Here is a 19275-nt window from a genome sequence, read left to right as displayed (position 1 = left end):
TGTTGGGATCTAGCTCAGGATGTGAACTGAAAAACTCTACACGGTGCCATTTACAAAGACTGGGATATGCCTAAAGCACTTTGGAATTTTTCACTTTGGTGTCTTTGGCTTTGTGACCCTGTTCCTTCTTAGATAGCTAGAACTCCAAAAAGAGAGTTATTTCATGGCTGACAGTCTTATTAGCTTTATAATTTTGTATGCATCTTGGGGACATTAAAAAATTAGGTAATGGGTCACTGGGGACTGTCTAATTATTCCTTAGAACAAAGATCTCCAGCTATTTTGTGAGGAAGTACTACTTTGTATTTCCTTGAAGTTTGAAATCGGTGGGGGAAATCAGTCAGAGAGCTGACCAGTCCTGGGAACTGGGGTGAAGGTGGAGACTGACTGGTGAAAGCAAGGTCAAAGTAGAAGAAAGATTCCTGATTAAAGGCTCACCTTCCTATCAATACATAAGTCCTGGCAAACCAAATGCCACGCCCATCCCACAGAGTTAAGAGTTCTGAATTGGGAAGAAGGTTACATACAATATTTAGGAGATTTCAACTTACAGAAAAATTTGAAATTATATAGAAAGATTATTAATAGTATAGCACTAAAACACTTATATTAGAAAAGTAGGAAGTTCTCTAGAGTGATTTCAGTTTCCATGTGATAAGATGAGAAAAAGAACAAATTAAACCCAAAGAGGGCAGAAGAAAAGAAATAATTTTAAGAGCATAAATAAATTGAAAACAAAAAAATCAACAAAACAAAAAGGTGATTATTTTGAAATATCAATGAAATTGATAACACTCTAGTCAGACTGATCAAGCAATAAAGAGAAAAGACACAAATTTCCAAAAACAAAAATGTGAGATATAACTATGGATCCTATAGATGGCAAAATGATAGAAAGGGAATGCTATAAACATCTAATGTCAATAAATGCCACAACTTTGATGAAATGGGAAAATTCCTTAAAAAACACAAACTGTCAAGAGTCCACTCATGAAGAAATAGACAACATGAGTAGGCTTATATTTATTAAAGAAATTAAATTTGTAGTTTAAAACCTTACAAAGAAAATCCCAGGCACAGAAGGTTACACTGGTGAATTCTACTGAACATTTAAATAAGCAATATCAGTTCTACACAAACATTTTCAGAAAATTTAAAAGGGGGAGTAATACTTCCCAACTCATTCTGTGAGGCCAACATTACCTTGTTATCACAACCTGACAAAGACATTCAAGAAAGACAGACCTCAGTAATATAAAAAAGATATCCCTCAGTAATATAAATGCAGTAATTCTTTATAAACTTTTAACAAATTGAACACAATGATAGATAAAGGGGCTAACATATCATGGCCAAATGTGGTTTATTCTAGCAATACAAGATTAGTTTACCACTTGATGTCAATCAATGTAATTCCTCATATTAACAAACTAAAATAGACCATATGATCATCTCAATAATGCCCAAAAAAGTTGACAAGATCCAAAATCCATTTCTAATTAAAACTCTCAACAAATTTAAAATAGAAGGAAATTTCTCAAATTGATAAAGGACATCTATGAAAAACCTACAGCTAACATCATATTTAATAGTGAGAGACTGAATGCTTTCCTTCTAAGATCAGGAACAAAAAGGATGCTCACTGTAACTACTTCCAGTAAACATTGTACTAGGGGTTCTAACCAGTACAGTAAAGCAAGAAAACGAAACTAAAAGCATACAGATTGGAAAGGAAAGAAGTAAAAATGTTTTTATTCATACATGATCACATGATCATCTATGTAGAAAATTCCATGGAAGGTAGGAAAGGTTTAGCATGGTTGAAGGATGTAAGGTCAATATATAAAAATTAACTTTATTTCTACATACTAGTAAGGAAAATCAGAAACTAAAATTAGAAAAACTATGCTATATTAGTTTTCTATTGCCATTGTAACAAATTACCACAAACTTTGTGGCTTAAAACAACACAAATTTATTATCTTAAAGTTCTGTAGATTAGAAATCTGATGTGGTTCTCACTGAGATAAAATCAAGGTTCGGCAAGGCTGTTTTCCTTTCTAGAAACACTAGGGATGAATCCATTTTCCTGCCTTCAACTTCTAGAGAATACTTGATTCCTTGATCATAGCCCTCTTCCTCTACCTTCAAAGTCAGCAGATGATCTTGGATTTGGCAAAGAATTTCTTAGATACAACACAAAAGCACGAACTATATAAAAGAAAAAAAGTGGATTTAATCAAAACTTAAAGCTTTTGCTTTTCATAGAATACTATTAAAGAAGGAGGAGGAGGAGAAAACAAGCCACCAGACTGGAAGAAAATATTTGCAAAACATATAACTGATGGAGGACTTGTACCTAGAATGTATAAAAAAATTCTTATGACTCAATAATAAGACAAACCACTGAATAAAACAATGAGCAAAAGATTCAAACAGACACATCACCAAAGAAGATATGTATATGGCAAATAAGCACCTGAGAAGGTGTTCAACATCATTAGTCATTAGAGAAGTGCAAATTAAAATGACAACGCAATACCAGTACACATCCACTAAAATAATTAATTTTTCTTTTTTTTTAAATTTATTTTTGGCTGTGTGCAGGCTTTCTCTAGTCATGGCGAGCAGGGGCTACTCTGTTGTGGTGCATGGGGTTCTCATTGTGGTGGCTTCTCTTGTTACAGAGCACAGGCTCTAGGAACATGGGCTTCAGTAGTTGTAGTGCGTGGGCTTCAGTGGTTGCAGCGCGTGGGCTCAGTTGCAGCACGTGGGCTCTAGGGCATGCAGGCCTCAGTAGTTGTGGCGTGCAGGCTTCAGTAGTTGTGGCTCATGGGCTCTAGAGAGCAGGCTCAGTAATTGTGGCACATGGGCTTAGTTGCTCTGTGGCATGTGGGATCTTCCCGGATCAGGGATCGAAATCGTGTCCCCTAGCATTGGCAGGTGGATTCTTAACCACTGCACCACTAGGGAAGTCGCCACTAAAATAATTAAAACTTGACAGAGTGCTGGAGAGGATATGGTTCAACTGGGACTCTCACTGTGGGAATGTAAAATGTTACAACCACTTTGGAAAACCATTTGATTGTTTCTTTAAAAGTTCAACATAAACCTACCATGCAACTGGCCCTTTCATGCTTAAGTACCCAAAAGAAATAAAAGCATGTAGACACACAATTCTAATAACCAAGACATTTGAAAACAGCCTAAATATCCATGAACACGCAAATGGAAAATAAATTGTGGTATATCCCATAGTATGGATATATATACTCAGTAATAAAAAGGCATGAAGTGTTGATACAAACAACAACATGGATGAATCTTACAATAATTATACAGAGTAGAAGAAGCCAGACTAAAAAGAAAACTATTTAATTCCATTTAAATAAAAGACTAGAAAATACAATAGCGATAGAAAGCAGATCAGTGGTTGCTTGGGGACTGTGTGGGGAGGGGACAGAAGAGGTAGTGAAGAATTACAAAGTGACACAAGGAAACTTTTAGAGGCAATGGTAATGTGGTGATAGTTTCTCATACACACACATACATAAACACACAAAATCACATGTCAAGTATATTGTATGTGAATTATACTTCAGTCAGTAAAATTGTAAAAATAAATAAATAAATCCAAAGGAAACTATATTCACTCACCAAATGAGCAAAAATTAAAAGTCCTATAGCGGAGATAGTATAAGGTTATGAACATTCTCATGCAGTGTTGGTTGGAGCCTAAGTCTCATGATATCTACCAATTAAAATGCACAATCTCTTTAAAACAGCAATTTCACTTTAGCAATTAAATTTATAGAAATATGTCCACATGGATACAAATATAAACATTGTTTATAATCACATAATCTTAAATGTCCATCAATAGCAGAATGATTAAGAAAAGTATGAATTATCCATAAAAATTGATTAATAAAATTTCACTATACTGGAAGAAGCCAGTCTTTCTGACTTTCTAGAATATTGTCAGTCTGGGCATCAGTTGCATTCTATCCCTTCCAAATTGTTGAACACGAACATGTTTTTCACACTTAGTACAGCTGAACAAAAAGAAACAAATATTGACCAGCAAAATTCATGTAATAGAAAAGTGAGAGAATCCAAACAAAATAGTAAATCTAAGTTCTTATTGAGCACCAGGAAAAAATAATGAATGCAAGTTGATTTTCAACAATGTTTATAAACTAAAAATTAAAAATCAGGAAAGGTTATAAGGGAAAATGGAAATGAACATTAAGGAAATAAGAATACTAGGAGTTGTGTTTAAAGATTGAGTAAGAGAAATTCCCAAGAATAGTTAAAGATATGAGTAAGGAAAGGAGTATCATACCCTCATCAGTAATATGTGTGCCTTAAACAAGGTAGTACTAGTTGAGAATTTTATGCTTCTGACAATATCTTCTGTTTTGGGATTTGGTTAAAATCATTCATATGAGTGTAAGAATTAAAAATTACAGTTTCTCAAAGCATGAAGAAACAGAGAATGTCCAAAGATGGAAGAGCACTTGATGTATTTAAGGAGCAAAATTAAAGCCGGTGTGGCTGGAGAATAGTCAGCAAGAGGGGAATGGTAGGAAATTAAATGGGAGAGGTAGGCTGTGTTCAAGTCATATAGGTAAGGGAGTTTGGCCATAGTAAGGAAATTGCCATTTTATTCTAAATGCAATGGAAAGGCATTGGAAATTTTAGGCAGAAGAGTAAAATTATCTGAATTAGTACAGAAACAGAGAACTCAATTTCTTGAGTTCCTGTTTCTTTAAAAGTTCAGCATAAACCTACCATGAACTCATTTCAAGACAGAAATGCTCAGAGAGCCATAGCTTCATGAAACAATATTCCCATCCCTGAATAATGTTGCCTTTTTTAAAAACATGAGTATAACCGTAGATGTTTCTTGGTACTTGCTCTATGACATAAGGTGAAACTAAGGGTTGAGACATCATGTGGACCAAAGAATTCCTCTTTCTTTTATAAAGCACATGAGTGTTTTATTTGAGTTTGAAAAAATAAATATGAACAATCAAATAACGTCGCAGCCCAATTAATCCAATTGAGAACATTTTTTAACAACTTTAAAAATAAGTCATTAGTCTGGCTCTTTAAATTTTTCTTTTTTACTAATGTAGTTGTTAAATATTTAAGTGTAGATTTAGTTTTAAGTGGATTGTTTAAAAACTATTTGATTAATTTTCCACAGGTGTAACATTATCAAATGCTATGGTAAATGCAGGTTTGACTACCTTTAAAAAGATAGAAGAAACAGATGCAAGGAAACTTGAACTGGTATTTAATATTTACTTATTCCTAATGTTACCTGAATTCTGTATAAATTCTAAAGCCTGACTTTTGTATCTTTATTTCTGTCAAAAAATGATTTCTCTGACCAGGGCACGAACCTGTGTCCCCTGCATCAGCAGGCAGACGCTCAACCACTGCGCCACCAGGGAAGCCCAGTCATATATATTTTTAACTTAAGATTTTAGATAATAAGCATGTTAAAACTATTGACTCTAAAAAATATTTTACTAAAAGAGTTTTTAGTGTTGTAATAAGAACATAATGACATAAATATGTTTTAGATTTTAAATAGACATCCCCCTTTTGGAACTCAGATAAAAGAAACAGTGATGTATCTACCAAAATATGAACTTGAAGTGGAACAGGTAAATATTTTCTATTTTTCATATATTTTGATTTTCAGGACTAAAGCTACCCATAGCTGACTTGGAGGTGAGTATGAGTAGTAAGGTTATTTTTAACACTTTTTATGCCTATCCTTTTTTAAAGATTGCAAGATATAGTGATACCATGGCAGAAATATTAGTGACTGTTATATTAAGAAATTTTGAACAGCTACAAACTAAAAGAACAGCACCAGATTCCCACTACGTTACCTTAATTATAGGTGATGCAGATAATCAACTGGTTTCTAAGCACAAAATTATGTAAGTGTGAAATTTCTATTTGTTTTATTTCTAAGCATATACTATAAAAGAAAAATTCTGCTGAGGAAAAGAGTAATAAAATCATGGTGGGATCAATTAAATTACATTTTCCTGATTCTATAACGGGATAGTTTGTCTATTAAAGAAGATACTAATATTGGGTCTGTTGGTTTAGATAATATTTAGTACTCAAATGAACAAAGTGTAAAGTCTATCACCATGGTTTGAAACAAGTAATAGATGACCTTTAGGAGTAGCTCTAATTCACTGTTGCTGAACTTTCTTATTGTGTTGCTTTTCTCCTATCATTCATGACCTTACTACTCTTTGAGTGCAATCTTCCTCCTACTTACTTCAAAATATATCTTCTATTTCCAAATTAAAATCTAACAAACTACTACCACCATTGTAGGATCCAGGCAACCAGATCCAATAGATAAAGGAGGTACCTTGCCTTATATCTAGTTCTCTAGCATGTCATTCTATAATTTTACTTCAGCCTTTTTTCTAATACTATTGCATATTGATATTTTCTCCCAGGATGTCATAAACAAACTCTAAAGATAATAGTTGTAGCTACAGCTAATATTTTTTGAGCACTTAGTAGGTTCCAGGTATTGAATTGTTTAGTCTTTGTATGAGATAGGTGCTATCATTATATATACTTTATAGAGGAGAAATTTGAGACCAAGATTATATAGGTAGTTTACAGCAAAAACTAGTTTTGAACTGTACCTGTAAGTTCAGGATGGCAGTGATTCTGAAATGGGAATCTCCTAATTTTTGCCAGTGTACTGGAACATGGCTTCCTAAAACATCCTGTGCAAGGCTCCTAATGGGACTGCAGTGACTGATAAGGATATCCTTTTCACTGATAATTACTCTCCTGCAACTAGCCATGATACACTTACAGAGAATATATAATTATACAAATCTTTATTCTCTGTGACAACTAAATCTAATGACAGCCTTGACTATAGGAGGCTAAAATAAGTTCAATCACAAAATTGGTTGCTGGTGTTGTGTTATTAGATACAGACTATTTCATATCATTTAAAAAAATACTGTTGAAGTTCTCACAAATCTATGTAACTTATGTATAGCCATTTTAAAGTGGTAGTGATTTAAGGTCAAGGTCATAGCTTATTGATAGCAATTATATATTCAAGCAGGCCTGAAATGATTCAGTGCAACTTAGAACCAGCTGTTGGGTGAACATATAGTTAAGAAAATTATGGTAATGGTAGCTCCATTGACACTCCATTTCCTTATCCTCAGAACTTGGGGAAGGTAGTTTACAGTCTCACTTCAGTTTACTACCAGATAGGACCTATCTTAGGATCAGTTAGCCCTTGAACATTAATTTATTATTTCAATTCATTTAGTGTTCAAGATCACTATTAAATGATGCATTACTCTTTTTCAGGGATTCTGTTTTGCTAAAAGCTGGAAATTGGGCTAAAAAGATTGATGTGAGGCGAGCTCTTAAATCTGAAGATCTTAGCATAAATCTAATTAGTTCTGAATATGGTAAGTTCATTGAAGTAATGAAGACATGAATGTAAAAAATATGATAGCATTTAAAAATTATTTCCATTATGTAAAATAGAAAAACAACATAAGTGATATTGTGTAAAAATAACTTATTTAAGTAAAATGAATAATTTTAAAGGAAGCTTCATATATTTGGATATGTAAAAGATGGCAGAGACTAGGATAATAAAATAAAAATTTTATCTGTTCATTTATAGACATTTTATTTTTTAAGATAAATTTCAATTACTGTAGGAACATTGATTTTTATTTTTATGACAGATGTATAAATTTTCATTTGTTATACTTTTTAAAGTATCTTTAAAACATTTCTATTTCCTGGACTTGTTAGACTTTCCAGTTCAAAAAGGTATAAAATATAGCAAGTATAAAAACAAATAAATGGTCTCATGTGTGGATTTATATGACTTAAATAAGCATTTGTATGCTTTTTTTTTTCTTTTTTCAGTTGGACTTGATATACAGCAGAAATTTACAGTCTTTTACTTAGGACCCAAGAGATTTGGAAATCAAATACTTATGCAAAAAAAACCAGAAACAGAGATGTCCCATTTTAAACATTCAATAGCAGTGCCCAGTAAAGGTAAATAGCTGTATTTAGTCCTGTTTTGCATTAAAGCAAAGATATGGCTGAGGGTAGTATCATCAGTATAGTACTGCTTCATTCAGATTGTGGATACTGTGGAATTAGATGTTTAGACTTTCTAATAATTGCATTAATAATGTACAGTAGGAATTCTTAGTGTTAATATTTGTCAAAATTGGGGTGATTTTTGGAGCAAAGAATTATTTGACTAGTTTTTTGTATACATTTCCCCCTTTTCATACCCACTCCATTCTTATGGCCATGTCAGGGGGAGAGCAAGTGATATACAAGAATTAATGGATTTGATAAGGCAAAGCAGGTGACAATTTTTTTTTATTATGGGACATTCAAATAAAGATGAAAGTAGAAAGAAGTGTATATTGAACCTTCATGTACTCATCACCCACCTTAAAGAATTATCAACTCAGGGCTAATATAGTTTCATCTGTACCTCTGTTTAGATTTCCCCTTGTATTTTTTGAAGAAAATCAGATATCATATTATTTCCTCTGTAAATGTTTCAGTATATATTTGTAAATGGTAAGGATTTAAGAAAAAAATACTGCGTTACTCTTAGACATAAAAAGCTAATAGTAACTAATAATTATCCAATACTGAGTTAATGTTCAAACCGCTGATTACTCATAAATGTTGTAGATATATCATCTTGATACCATCTAGACATACCAGATTGGCTCCTGAATCCTTTTGCTCTGTCCCTAGTAGTCTTGACAGCTTCCTTGCTTTGTGAGGTTATATGATGTTCTAGGCTTAACCTTTTATAATTCCAGACCCAGACCTGTAATAAGCCTTTTCTCCAAAGATACCTGGTTTCTTTTCATGATAAATAGTTTTCTGTGTGCTGGAAGAGCTCATTGCCATTGACTGATTATTACCTCTTGCCTTTTCCATGTACAGATTTAGGAAATATGTGATTTTTTTCTTTTTGAGATAAAATACATAATTGATTCATAGTTAAATGTCCAAATCAAATTCAGGGCTGTAGTATTTATCCTTAAACTCAATAATCTGTATCTCCTTTCTGCCATGCTGAGAGATTTGTTTCGCAATAACTCCCAAACTGATAGAATGTCACTAATTTTCTTTTTTTTTTTTAACATCTTTATTGGAGTATAATTGCTTTACCATGGTGTGTTAGTTTCTGCTTTATAACAAAGTGAGTCAGCTATACATATACATATATCCCCATATCTCCTCCCTCCTGCATCTCCCTCCCACCCTCCCTATCACATCCCTCTAGGTGGTCAAAAGGCACTGAGCTAATCTCCCTGTGCTATGCGGCTGCTTCCCACTAGCTATCTATTTTACATTTGGTAGTATGTATAAGTACATGTCACTCTCTCACTTTGTCCCAACTTACCATTCCCACTCCCCATGTTCTCAAGTCCATTCTCTACGTCTGCGTCTTTATTCCTATCCTGACCCTAGGTTCTTCAGAGCCTTTTTTTTTTTTTTTTTAGATTCCATATATATGTGTTAGCATACGGTATTTATTTTTCTCTTTCTCACTTATTTCACTCTGTATGACGGTCTCTAGGTCCATCCATCTCACTACAAATAACTCAATTTTGTTTCTTTTTATGGCTGAGTAATATTCCATTATATATATGTGCCATATCTTCTTAACCCATTCATCTGTCGATGGACACTTAGGTTGCTTCCATGTGCTGACTATTCTAAATAGAGCTGCAATGAACATTGAGGTACATGACTCTTCTTGAATTATGGTTTTCGCAGGATATATGCCCAGTAGTGGGATTCCTGGGTCATATGTTTTTTCTATTTTTAGTTTTTTAAGGAACCTCTATACTGTTCTCCATAGTGACTGTATCAATTTACATTCCCACCAACAGTGCAAGAGGGTTCCATTTTCTCCACACCCTGTCCAGCATTTATTTTTTGATGATGGCCATTCTGACTGGTGTGAGGTGACACCTCATTGCAGTTTTGATTTGCATTTCTCTAATGATTAATGATGTAGAGCATCCTTTCATGTGTTAGTTGGCAATCTGTACATCTTCTTTGGAGAAATGTCTGTTTAGGTCTTCTGCCCATTTTTGGATTGGGTTGTTTGTTTTTTTGACATTGAGCTGCATGAGCTGCTTGTAAATCTTGGAGATTAGTCTTTTGACAGTTGTTTCATTTGGAAATATTTTCTCCCATTCTGAACGTTGTCTTTTCGTCTTGTTTATTGTTTCCTTTGCTGTGCAAAATCTTTTAAGTTTCATTAGGTCCCATTTGTTTATATTTGTTTTTATTTCCATTTCCCTAGGAGGTGGGTCAAAAAGGATCTTACTGTGATTTATGTCACATAGTGTTCTGCCTATGTTTTCCTCTAAGAATTTTACAGCATCTGGCCTTACATTTAGGTCTTTAATCCATTTTGAGTTTATTTTTGTGTATGGTGTTAGGGAGTGTTCTAATTTCATCCTTTTACATGTAGCTGTCCAGTTTTCCCAGCACCACTTACTGAAGAGGCTGTCTTTTCTATATTTTATATTCTTGCCTCCCTTATCAAAGATAAGGTGACCATATGTGCATGGGTTTATCTCTGAGCTTTCTATCCTGTTCCACTGATCTATCTTTCTGTTTTTGTGCCAGTACCATACTGTCTTGCTTACTGTAGCTTTGTAGTATAGTCTGCAGTCAGGGAGCCTGATTCCTCCAACTCTGTTTTTCTTTCTCAAGATTGCTTTGGCTATTTGGGGTCTTTTGTGTTTCCATACAAATTGTGTAATTTTTTTCTTGTAGTTCTGTGAAAAATGCCATTGGTAGTTTGATAGGGATTGCACTGAATCTGTAGATTGCTTTGGGTAGTATAGTCATTTTCACAATGTTGATTTTTCCAATCCAAGAACATGGTGTATGTCTCCATTAGTTTGTATCATCTTTAATTTCTTTTATCAGTGTCTTATAGTTTTCTGCATACAGGTCTTTTGTCTCCTTAGGTAGATTTATTCCTAGGTATTTTATTCTTTTTGTTGCAATGGTAAATGAGAGTGTTTCCTTAATTTCTCTTTCAGATTTTTCATCATTAGTGTATAGGAATGCAAGAAATTTCTGGGAATTAATTTTGTATCCTGCTACTTTACCAAATACATTGATTGGCTCTAGTAGTTTTCTCATAGCATCTTTAGGATTCTCTGTGTATAGTATCATGTCCTCTGCAAACAGTGACAGCTTTACTTCTTCTTTTCCGATTTGGATTCCTTTTATTTCTTTTTCTTCTCTGATTGCTGTCGCTAAAACTTCCAAAACTATGTTGAATAATAGTGGTGAGAGTGGACAACCTTGTCTTGTTCCTGACCTTAGAGGACATGGTTTCAGTTTTTCACCATTGAGAGCAATGTTGGCTGTGGGTTTGTTGTATATGGCCTTCATTATGTGTAGGTGAGTTCCCTCTATGCTTACTTTCTCAAGGGTTTTTATCATAAATGGGTGTCGAATTTTGTCAAAAGCTTTTTCTGCATCTATTGAGATGATCATATGGTTTTCTCCTTCAATTTGTTAATATTGTTTATCACATTGATTGATTTGCATATATTAAAGAATCCTTGCATTCTTGGGATAAACCCCAATTGATCATGGTGTATGATCCTTTCAATGTGCCATTGGATTCTGTTTGCTAGTATTTTGTTGAGGATTTTTGCATCTATGTTCATCAGTGATATTGGCCTGTAGCTTTCTTTCCCTGTGACATCTTTGTCTGGTTTTGTTATCAGGGTGATGGTGGCCTCGTAGAATGAGTTTGGGAGTGTTCCTCCCTCTGCTATATTTTGGAAGAGTTGGAGAAGCATAGGTGTTAACTCTTCTCTAACTGTTAGAATTCTCCTGTGAATCCATCTGGTCCTAAGCTTTTGCTTGTTGGAATATTTTTAATCACAGTCTCAATTTCAGTGCTTGTGATTGGTCTGTTTATATTTTCTGTTTCTTCCTGGGTGAGTCTCGGAAGGTTGTGCTTTTCTAAGAATTTGTCCATGTCTTCCAGTTTGTCCATTTTATTGGCATATAGTTGCTTGTAGTAATCTCTCTTGATCCTTTGTATTTCTGCAGTGTCAGTTGTTACCTCTCATTTTTCATTTCTGGTTCTATTGATTTGAGTCTTCTCCTTTTTTTCTTGATGAATCTGGCTAATGGTTTATCAATTTTGTTTATCTTCTCAGAGAACCAGCTTTTAGTTTTATTGATCTTTGTTATTGTTTCCTTCATTTCTTTTTCATTTATTTCTAATCTGGTCTTTATGATTTCTTTCCAACTGCTTACTTCGGGATTTTTTTTGTTCTTCTTCCTCTAATTGCTTTAGGTGTAAGTTTATGTTGTTTATTTGAGTTATTTCTTGTTTCCTGAGGTAGGATTGTATTGCTATAAACTTCCCTCTTAGAACTGCTTTTGCTGCATCCCATAGGTTTTGGGTTGTCGTGTTTTCATTGTCATTTGTTTCTAGGGATTTCTTGATTTCCTCTTTGATTTCTTCAGTGGTCTCTTGGTTATTAAGTAGCATATTCTTTAGCCTCCTTGTGTTTCTATTTTTTATCGATTTTTTCCTGAAATTGATATCTAGTCTCATAGCTTTGTGGTCAGAAAAGATACTTGGTATGATTTCAATTTTCTTAACTTTACCAAGGCTTGATTTGTGACCCAAGATATGATCTATCCTGGAGAATGTTCCATGAGCATTTGAGAAGAAAGTGTATTCTCTTGTTTTTGGATGGAAAGTCCTATAAATATCAATTTAGTCCATCCTGTTTAACATATCATTTAAAGCTTGTGTTTCCTTATTTATTTTCATTTTGGATGATCTGTCCATAGGTGAAAATGGGGTGTCAAAGTCCCCTACTATGATTGTGTTACTGTCGATTTCCCCTTTTATGGCTGTTAGCATTTGCCTTATGTATTGAGGTGCTTCTATGTTGGGTGCATAAATATTTACATTTGTTATATCTTCTTCTTGGATTGATCCCTTGATCATTATGTAGTGTCCTTCTTTGTCTCTTATATTAGTCTTTATTTTAAAGTCTATTTTGTCTGATATGAGAATTGTACTCCAGCTTTCTTTTGATTTCCATTTGCATGGAATATCTTTTTTCATCCCCTCACTTTCAGTCTGTATGTGTTCCTAAGTCTGAAGTGGGCCTCTTGTAGACAGCATATATATGGGTCTTGTTTTTGTATCTATTCAGCCAGTCTGTGTCTTTTGGTTGGATCATTTAATGCATTACATTTAAGGTAATTATTGATATGTGTGTTCCTATTACCATTTGTTTTGGGTTTGTTTGTTATTGTAGGTCTTTTCCTTCTCTTGAGTTTCCAGCCTGGAGAAGTTCCTTTAGCAGTTGTTGTAATGCTGGTTTGGTGGTGCTGAATTCTGTCAGCTTTTGCTTGTCTGTAAAGTTTTTAATTTCTCCGTCGAATCTGAATGAATTCTTTGCTGGGTAGAGTAATCTTGGTTGTAGGTTTTTCCCTTTCATCACTTTAAATATGTCTTGCCACTCCCTTCTTGCTTGCAGAGTTTCTGCTGAAAGATTAGCTCTTAACCTTATGGTTATTCCCTTGTATGTTATTTTTCCCTTGCTGCTCTTAATATTTGTTCTTTGTATTTAATTTTTGATAGTTTGATTAATATGTGTCTTGGTGTGTTTCTCCTTGGCTTTATCCTGTATGGGACTCTCTTCACTGCCTGGACTTTATTGACTATTTCCTTTCCCATATTAGGGAATTTTTCAACTATAATCTCTTCAAATATTTTCTTGGTCCCTTTCCTTTTCTCTTCTTCTTCTGGGACCATATAATTTGAATGTTGGTGTGTTTAATGTTGTCCCAGAGGTCTCTGAGTCTGTCCTCAAATCTTTTCATTCTTTTTCCTTTATTTTGCTCTGCAATAGTGATTTCCACTATTTTATCTTCCATGTCACTTATCCGTTCTTCTGCCTCAGTTATTCTGCTAAAGATTCCCTCTAGAGAATATTTACTTTCATTTATTGTGCTGTTCATCATTGTTTGCTCTTTAGTTCTTCTAGATCTTTGTTATTTTCTCCATTCTGTTTCCAAGATTTTGGGTCATCTTTACTATCATTACTGTGAATTCTTTTTCAGGTAGACTGCCTATTTCCTCTTCACTTGTTTGGTCTGGTGCATTTTTACCTTGCTCCTTCATCTGCTGTGTGTTTCTCTGTCTTCTCATTTTGCTTAACTTACTGTGTTTGCGGTCTCCTTTTTGCAGGCTGCAGGTTCGTAGTTCCCATTGTTTTTGGTGTCTGCCCCCAGTGGCTTAGGTTGTTTCAGTGGGTTGTGCAGGCTTCCTGGTGAAGGGGACTAATGCCTGTGTTCTGGTGGCTGAGGCTGGATCTTGTCTTTCTGGTGGGCAGGACCGCATCCGGTGGTGTGTTTTGGGGTGTTTGTGACCTTATTATGATTTTAGGCAGCCTATCTGCTAATGGATGAATGGGGTCGTGTTCCTGTCTTGCCAGTTGTTTGGCATAAGGTGTCAAACACTGTAGATTGCTGGTTGTTGATTGGAGCTACGTCTTAGCATTGAGATTGAGAGCTTTCACCGTTTGATATTACGTGGAACTGGGAGGTCTCTAGTGGATCAAAGTCCTGAACTCAGCTGTCCCTCCTCAGAGGCACAGGCCTGACACCCAGCTGGAGCACCAAGCCTGTGTCAGCCACACGGCCAGGCACGTGGGGAGTTTCTTGCCTTTTGGGTGTCTGAGATTCTGCCAGGATTCAGTAGGTGTTCTGTAGGAGTTTTTCCACATGTAGTTGTATTTCTGATGTATTTGTGGGGAGGAAGGTGATCTCCATGTCTTACTCCTCTGCCATCTTGAAGGTCTCCCCACTAATTTTCTTTATTCTACATTATACACACAACAAAGTCTCAGGATAACAACAGCAAAATGCACTTTTTTTTTTTTGGTCACACTGTGCTGCTTGTGGGATCTTAGATCCCTGACCAGCAATCGAACCCATGTTCCCTGCTGTGGAAGCACAGAATCCTAACCACTGGGCTGCCAGGGAATTCCCCAAAGTGCACTCTTAATGTCATTATTAAAAATACTTTAAGGTTTTTATGGTAAATATTTTTATTCTTAGACTATATCTCACTAGGCATGTGTAATCAAATTACTGTGTTTTAACATTACTTGGAATAGATCTTCTGTGTGTGGGTATCCCACCAACTGTCTACACATGTACTATTTTATTTATTATTTTATTTTCTGTTGTTTGAATAGTTTTTAAGAATTAATTCTGACTGATAGTAATGTAAAACATTTACAGTGTTCCATAGCAAATCTACAAAACAAACACTAAATGTTGTTAATACTTGAGGCATAGGCAGTCTACCATACAGCTCTTCCTTATTCACTTGGTTCTATTTTCACTGCTTTGTGAAAGGCCCAGTAAAGGGAGCAATTAACAGGTACTGGGGAATGTGAGAGCAGCAGCTACCTACCAAAGTAATCTAAACAGTCATGTTCTCTGTATAGTATAGGTAGTTATAATAAACAGTAATTGCAGTGAATGATGGCAAAAGAGGACATACAGAACTACTCTGTGAGCCGAGGAGCACTCATCCTCCTCTTTAAAGAATTCAGAGGAGCTTCCACTTCTGGGCAGAGGTAATTTGGGACAGGCCAATGCTCTGATAGCAGCAATTATAAAAGCCTACATAAGTTATAAAAATTACAATTTTTAGGACATCTATTAAAGCGAACTAAAGGGACTAAAATTCCAGAGAGGGAGAGCCATTCCAGGGCTGAGGAGTCAAGGATCCATAGGCTCTTAAATAAAAGGCTGGGTAAGCCATGCCTTAAAAAGGGTTTTATATGATCAGCTACTCACCATGTTTGCCTGACAGAGGAAAAAAGAAACCCTCTATGGTGGAATATAACATAATCTGGAATCTGTAGATATAATGTCTGCCATACAATAAAAAAATTGTGAGACCTGCAAAGAGGAAGGGCCATATGACTCATAATTAACTATATAAGAAAATGAAGCAACTCTGTGGATGATTCAAATGGTGGCGTTGGCATTTAAAGATTGTAAAACAACTATGATTAATATTTTCAAAAAAATAGAGGAAAAAAAAGACAAAATGAATGAAATGATGGAAATTTTAACCAGAAAATTGGAATCCATACAGAGATTTAAGTGAACTTCCTAGAGCTGAAAAATAAAATATCTGAAGTGAAGAACTCTTTGGGTAGGTTTAGTAATAGATTGGATATGGCCAAACACAGGATTTGTGAACTGTTAGACATATCAATAGAAAATGTCTAAATGGAACCCCAGAGATAAGAGAACAGAAAGAACAGAAAAGAGCATAATACTCAAAGTGCTAACATATGCATAAAGGCGGAGAAGCAGTGTAGAGAAAGAATGGGACAAATGCAATATTTAAAGAGACAATGGCTGAGAACATTCCAAAATAATGAAAGACATCAACTCACAGAGTTTAGAATTTCAGCAAACCCAAGCAGAGACAAATACATAGAAAACCACACTGGGGCACAATATAGCAGAACTGCTGAAAATCTTCAAAAGCAAACACAGAAAAACTACACACTACCCTCAAAAGGCAACAGTGAAACTGACAGCTAACTTCTCAGCAGTGATGATGGAAACCAGAAGATAATGGAACAATAGCTTCAGAATGTTGCCAGCCTAGATTTCCATGTGCAGTGAAAAATATCCTTCAAAAATTAAAGTGAGATCGAGACATTTTGAGAAAAAAAATAACTGAAGGAATTAATTATTACTGCTAAATTTATCAGCCAAATTTATTGGATTTGGTTCTTTGAAAAGATGAATAAATTTAAGAAGTCCCTACCAAGACTGGTAAAGAAGAGATAAAACATGAATTAACAATATCAGACTTCCCTGGTGGCACGGTGGTTAAGAATCTGCTTGCCAATGCAGGGAACATGGGTTCAGGCTGTGGTCCGGGAGGATCCCCCATGCCGCAGAACAGCTGGGCCCATGTGCCACACCTGCTGAGCCTGTGCTCTAGAGCCTGTGAGCTACAGCTGCTGAGCCACGTGCCACAACTATTGAAGCCTGCGAGCCTGGAGTCTGTGCTCCGCAAGGGGAGAGGCCACCGCAGTAAGAGGCCTGCGCACTGCAGTGAGGAGTGGCCCCCACTTGCCACAGCTGGAGGGGGCCTGCATGCAGCAACGAAGACCCAATGCAGCCAAAACTAAATAAAATAAATTAATTAACTTTAAAAAAGTATCAAGAATGAAAAAGGTGATATTATTACAGATCCTACAGGTGTAAAAAAGACCCCAACAAGATATGAATAACTTTATACCAATAAATTTGACATAATTTGGGTAAAAAGGAACAAATACCTTGAGGAGAAATATTACCAAAACTGACAGAAGAAATAGAAAATCTGAGTAGTCTTAACACTAATAATGAATTTGAAGCAATTAAAAAAAAATCTTTCCATAAAGAAACCCTGAGCCTTAGATAACTTCATTGGTAAAATTTTCCAAATATTTAGGAAGAAATAACATCAAACTTACCCAAACTTTTCCAGAAAAAAAGAAAGAATATTTTCTAATATTTTAATTTTTTTGAAGGCCAGCATGACTTTGATTTCAAATCCTGACAAGGACATTAAAAGAAAGAGAAATTATTCATCAGTCTATTCATGAATATAAATCCAAATGTTCTTAACAAAATATTAGCAAGTGGAATCCAGCCACATATTTAAAAAGTATAATACAGCACAGTTAAGTATGGCTTATTCCGTACATGCAAGAGAGCCTTAGCATTTAAAAGTGGATCAATATAATCCTTACATTAACAGGGCAAAGAACAAAAAGGAAAAAAAACATGTGATCCTCTTGATAGATGTCAAAAAAACTTTGACAAAAATTCAATGTTAATTTTTCATTAAAAATATATAGCAAATGTATATATATAGCAAATACACAATAGTGAAATATTTTTAAACTTTTCTATTTAAATGGAGAATGATGAATATTCTCTCTTACTATTCAATACTTCTTTTCAACATTGTGCTAGAAGTCCTAGTCAGTACAATTATATAGAAAAAGAAATATAAGGGATAAGGGTTAGGAAGAAAGAAATAAACTGTCATTACTTGAAAGCAACATGATTATGTACCTAGAAAATATAAAAGACTCTATGGACACACTATTAGAATTAATATATATATTTAGAAACATCACTGGATAAAGAGTCAATATTAAAAATTGTACAATAACATCAAAAAAGCATAAAATACTTAATAAATTTAACAAAATAAGTGCAAGATGTGAACACTGCAAACTTCAAAACATCATTGTAAGAAATTAAAGAAGACCTAAATAAATGGAAAGATATGCCATGTTCATGGATTGGAAGTCTGAATATCATTAAGGTGGCAACATTTCCCAAATTAATTCACAGATTCAATACAGTCCTTATCAAAATTCTAGCTTTTTTTTTTTGGCAGAAATTCACAAGCTGATTCTAAAATTCATATGCAAATGTAAGGGACTCAAAATAGCCAAATCAATCTTTAAAAAAAAGAACAAACATGGAGACTCACAATTCCTGATTTCAAAACTTACTATAAAACTACAGTAATCAAGGCAGTGTAGTACTGGCATAATAATAGACATATAGATCAATAGAATATAATTAAAAGTACAAAAATAAATCTATACATCTATGGCCAATTGATTTTGAACAAAGATGCCAAAACAATTCAGTGGGGAAAGGATAGTATTGCAACAAATAGGGCTGGGCAACTGGATAGCCAGTTGAATTAGTTTGAACCTCTACTTCATACTATATATAAAAATTTTCTCAAAATAGATTAATGACCTAAAGATAAGAATTAAAACTTAGAAGAACACATGGGTGTATATTTTCTTGACGTTGGATTAGGCAGTAGTTTATTAGATATGACATCTGAAGCTCAAGCAACCAAAGAAAGAAAAACAGATGAATTGGACTTTATCAAGGTTAAAAATTTTTGTGCTTCAACTGACACTATCAAGAAAGTGAAATAAACCCACAAGATGAGAAAATATTTGCAAATCATATATCTGATAAAGGACTAGAATCTAGTATATATAAAGAAATCTTACAACTCAACAATAAAAACACAAATAACCCAATTAAAACTGGTCAAAG

General features: G+C 34.5%; 1 protein-coding gene across 1 annotated transcript in view; it reads left to right on the top strand.

Moving 5' to 3' along the window:
• The window catches only part of HFM1 (helicase for meiosis 1), a 118426-nt gene that overhangs the window by 65423 nt on the left and 33728 nt on the right, over positions 1-19275 (top strand). The window contains exons 25-29 of the mRNA XM_024743640.1: positions 5213-5298; positions 5595-5678; positions 5803-5960; positions 7387-7490; positions 7963-8097. Of these exons, the coding sequence (XP_024599408.1) occupies positions 5213-5298; positions 5595-5678; positions 5803-5960; positions 7387-7490; positions 7963-8097 (567 nt within the window). The remainder of the gene's footprint in view (positions 1-5212; positions 5299-5594; positions 5679-5802; positions 5961-7386; positions 7491-7962; positions 8098-19275) is intronic.

This window comes from Neophocaena asiaeorientalis, unplaced genomic scaffold (genome assembly GCF_003031525.2).
Source record: "Neophocaena asiaeorientalis asiaeorientalis breed wild unplaced genomic scaffold, Neophocaena_asiaeorientalis_V1.1 scaffold317, whole genome shotgun sequence".
Taxonomy (NCBI): Eukaryota; Metazoa; Chordata; class Mammalia; order Artiodactyla; family Phocoenidae; genus Neophocaena; species Neophocaena asiaeorientalis.
Note: the sequence above shows the minus strand (reverse complement) of the source record. Positions and strands in the feature narration are given on the sequence as shown.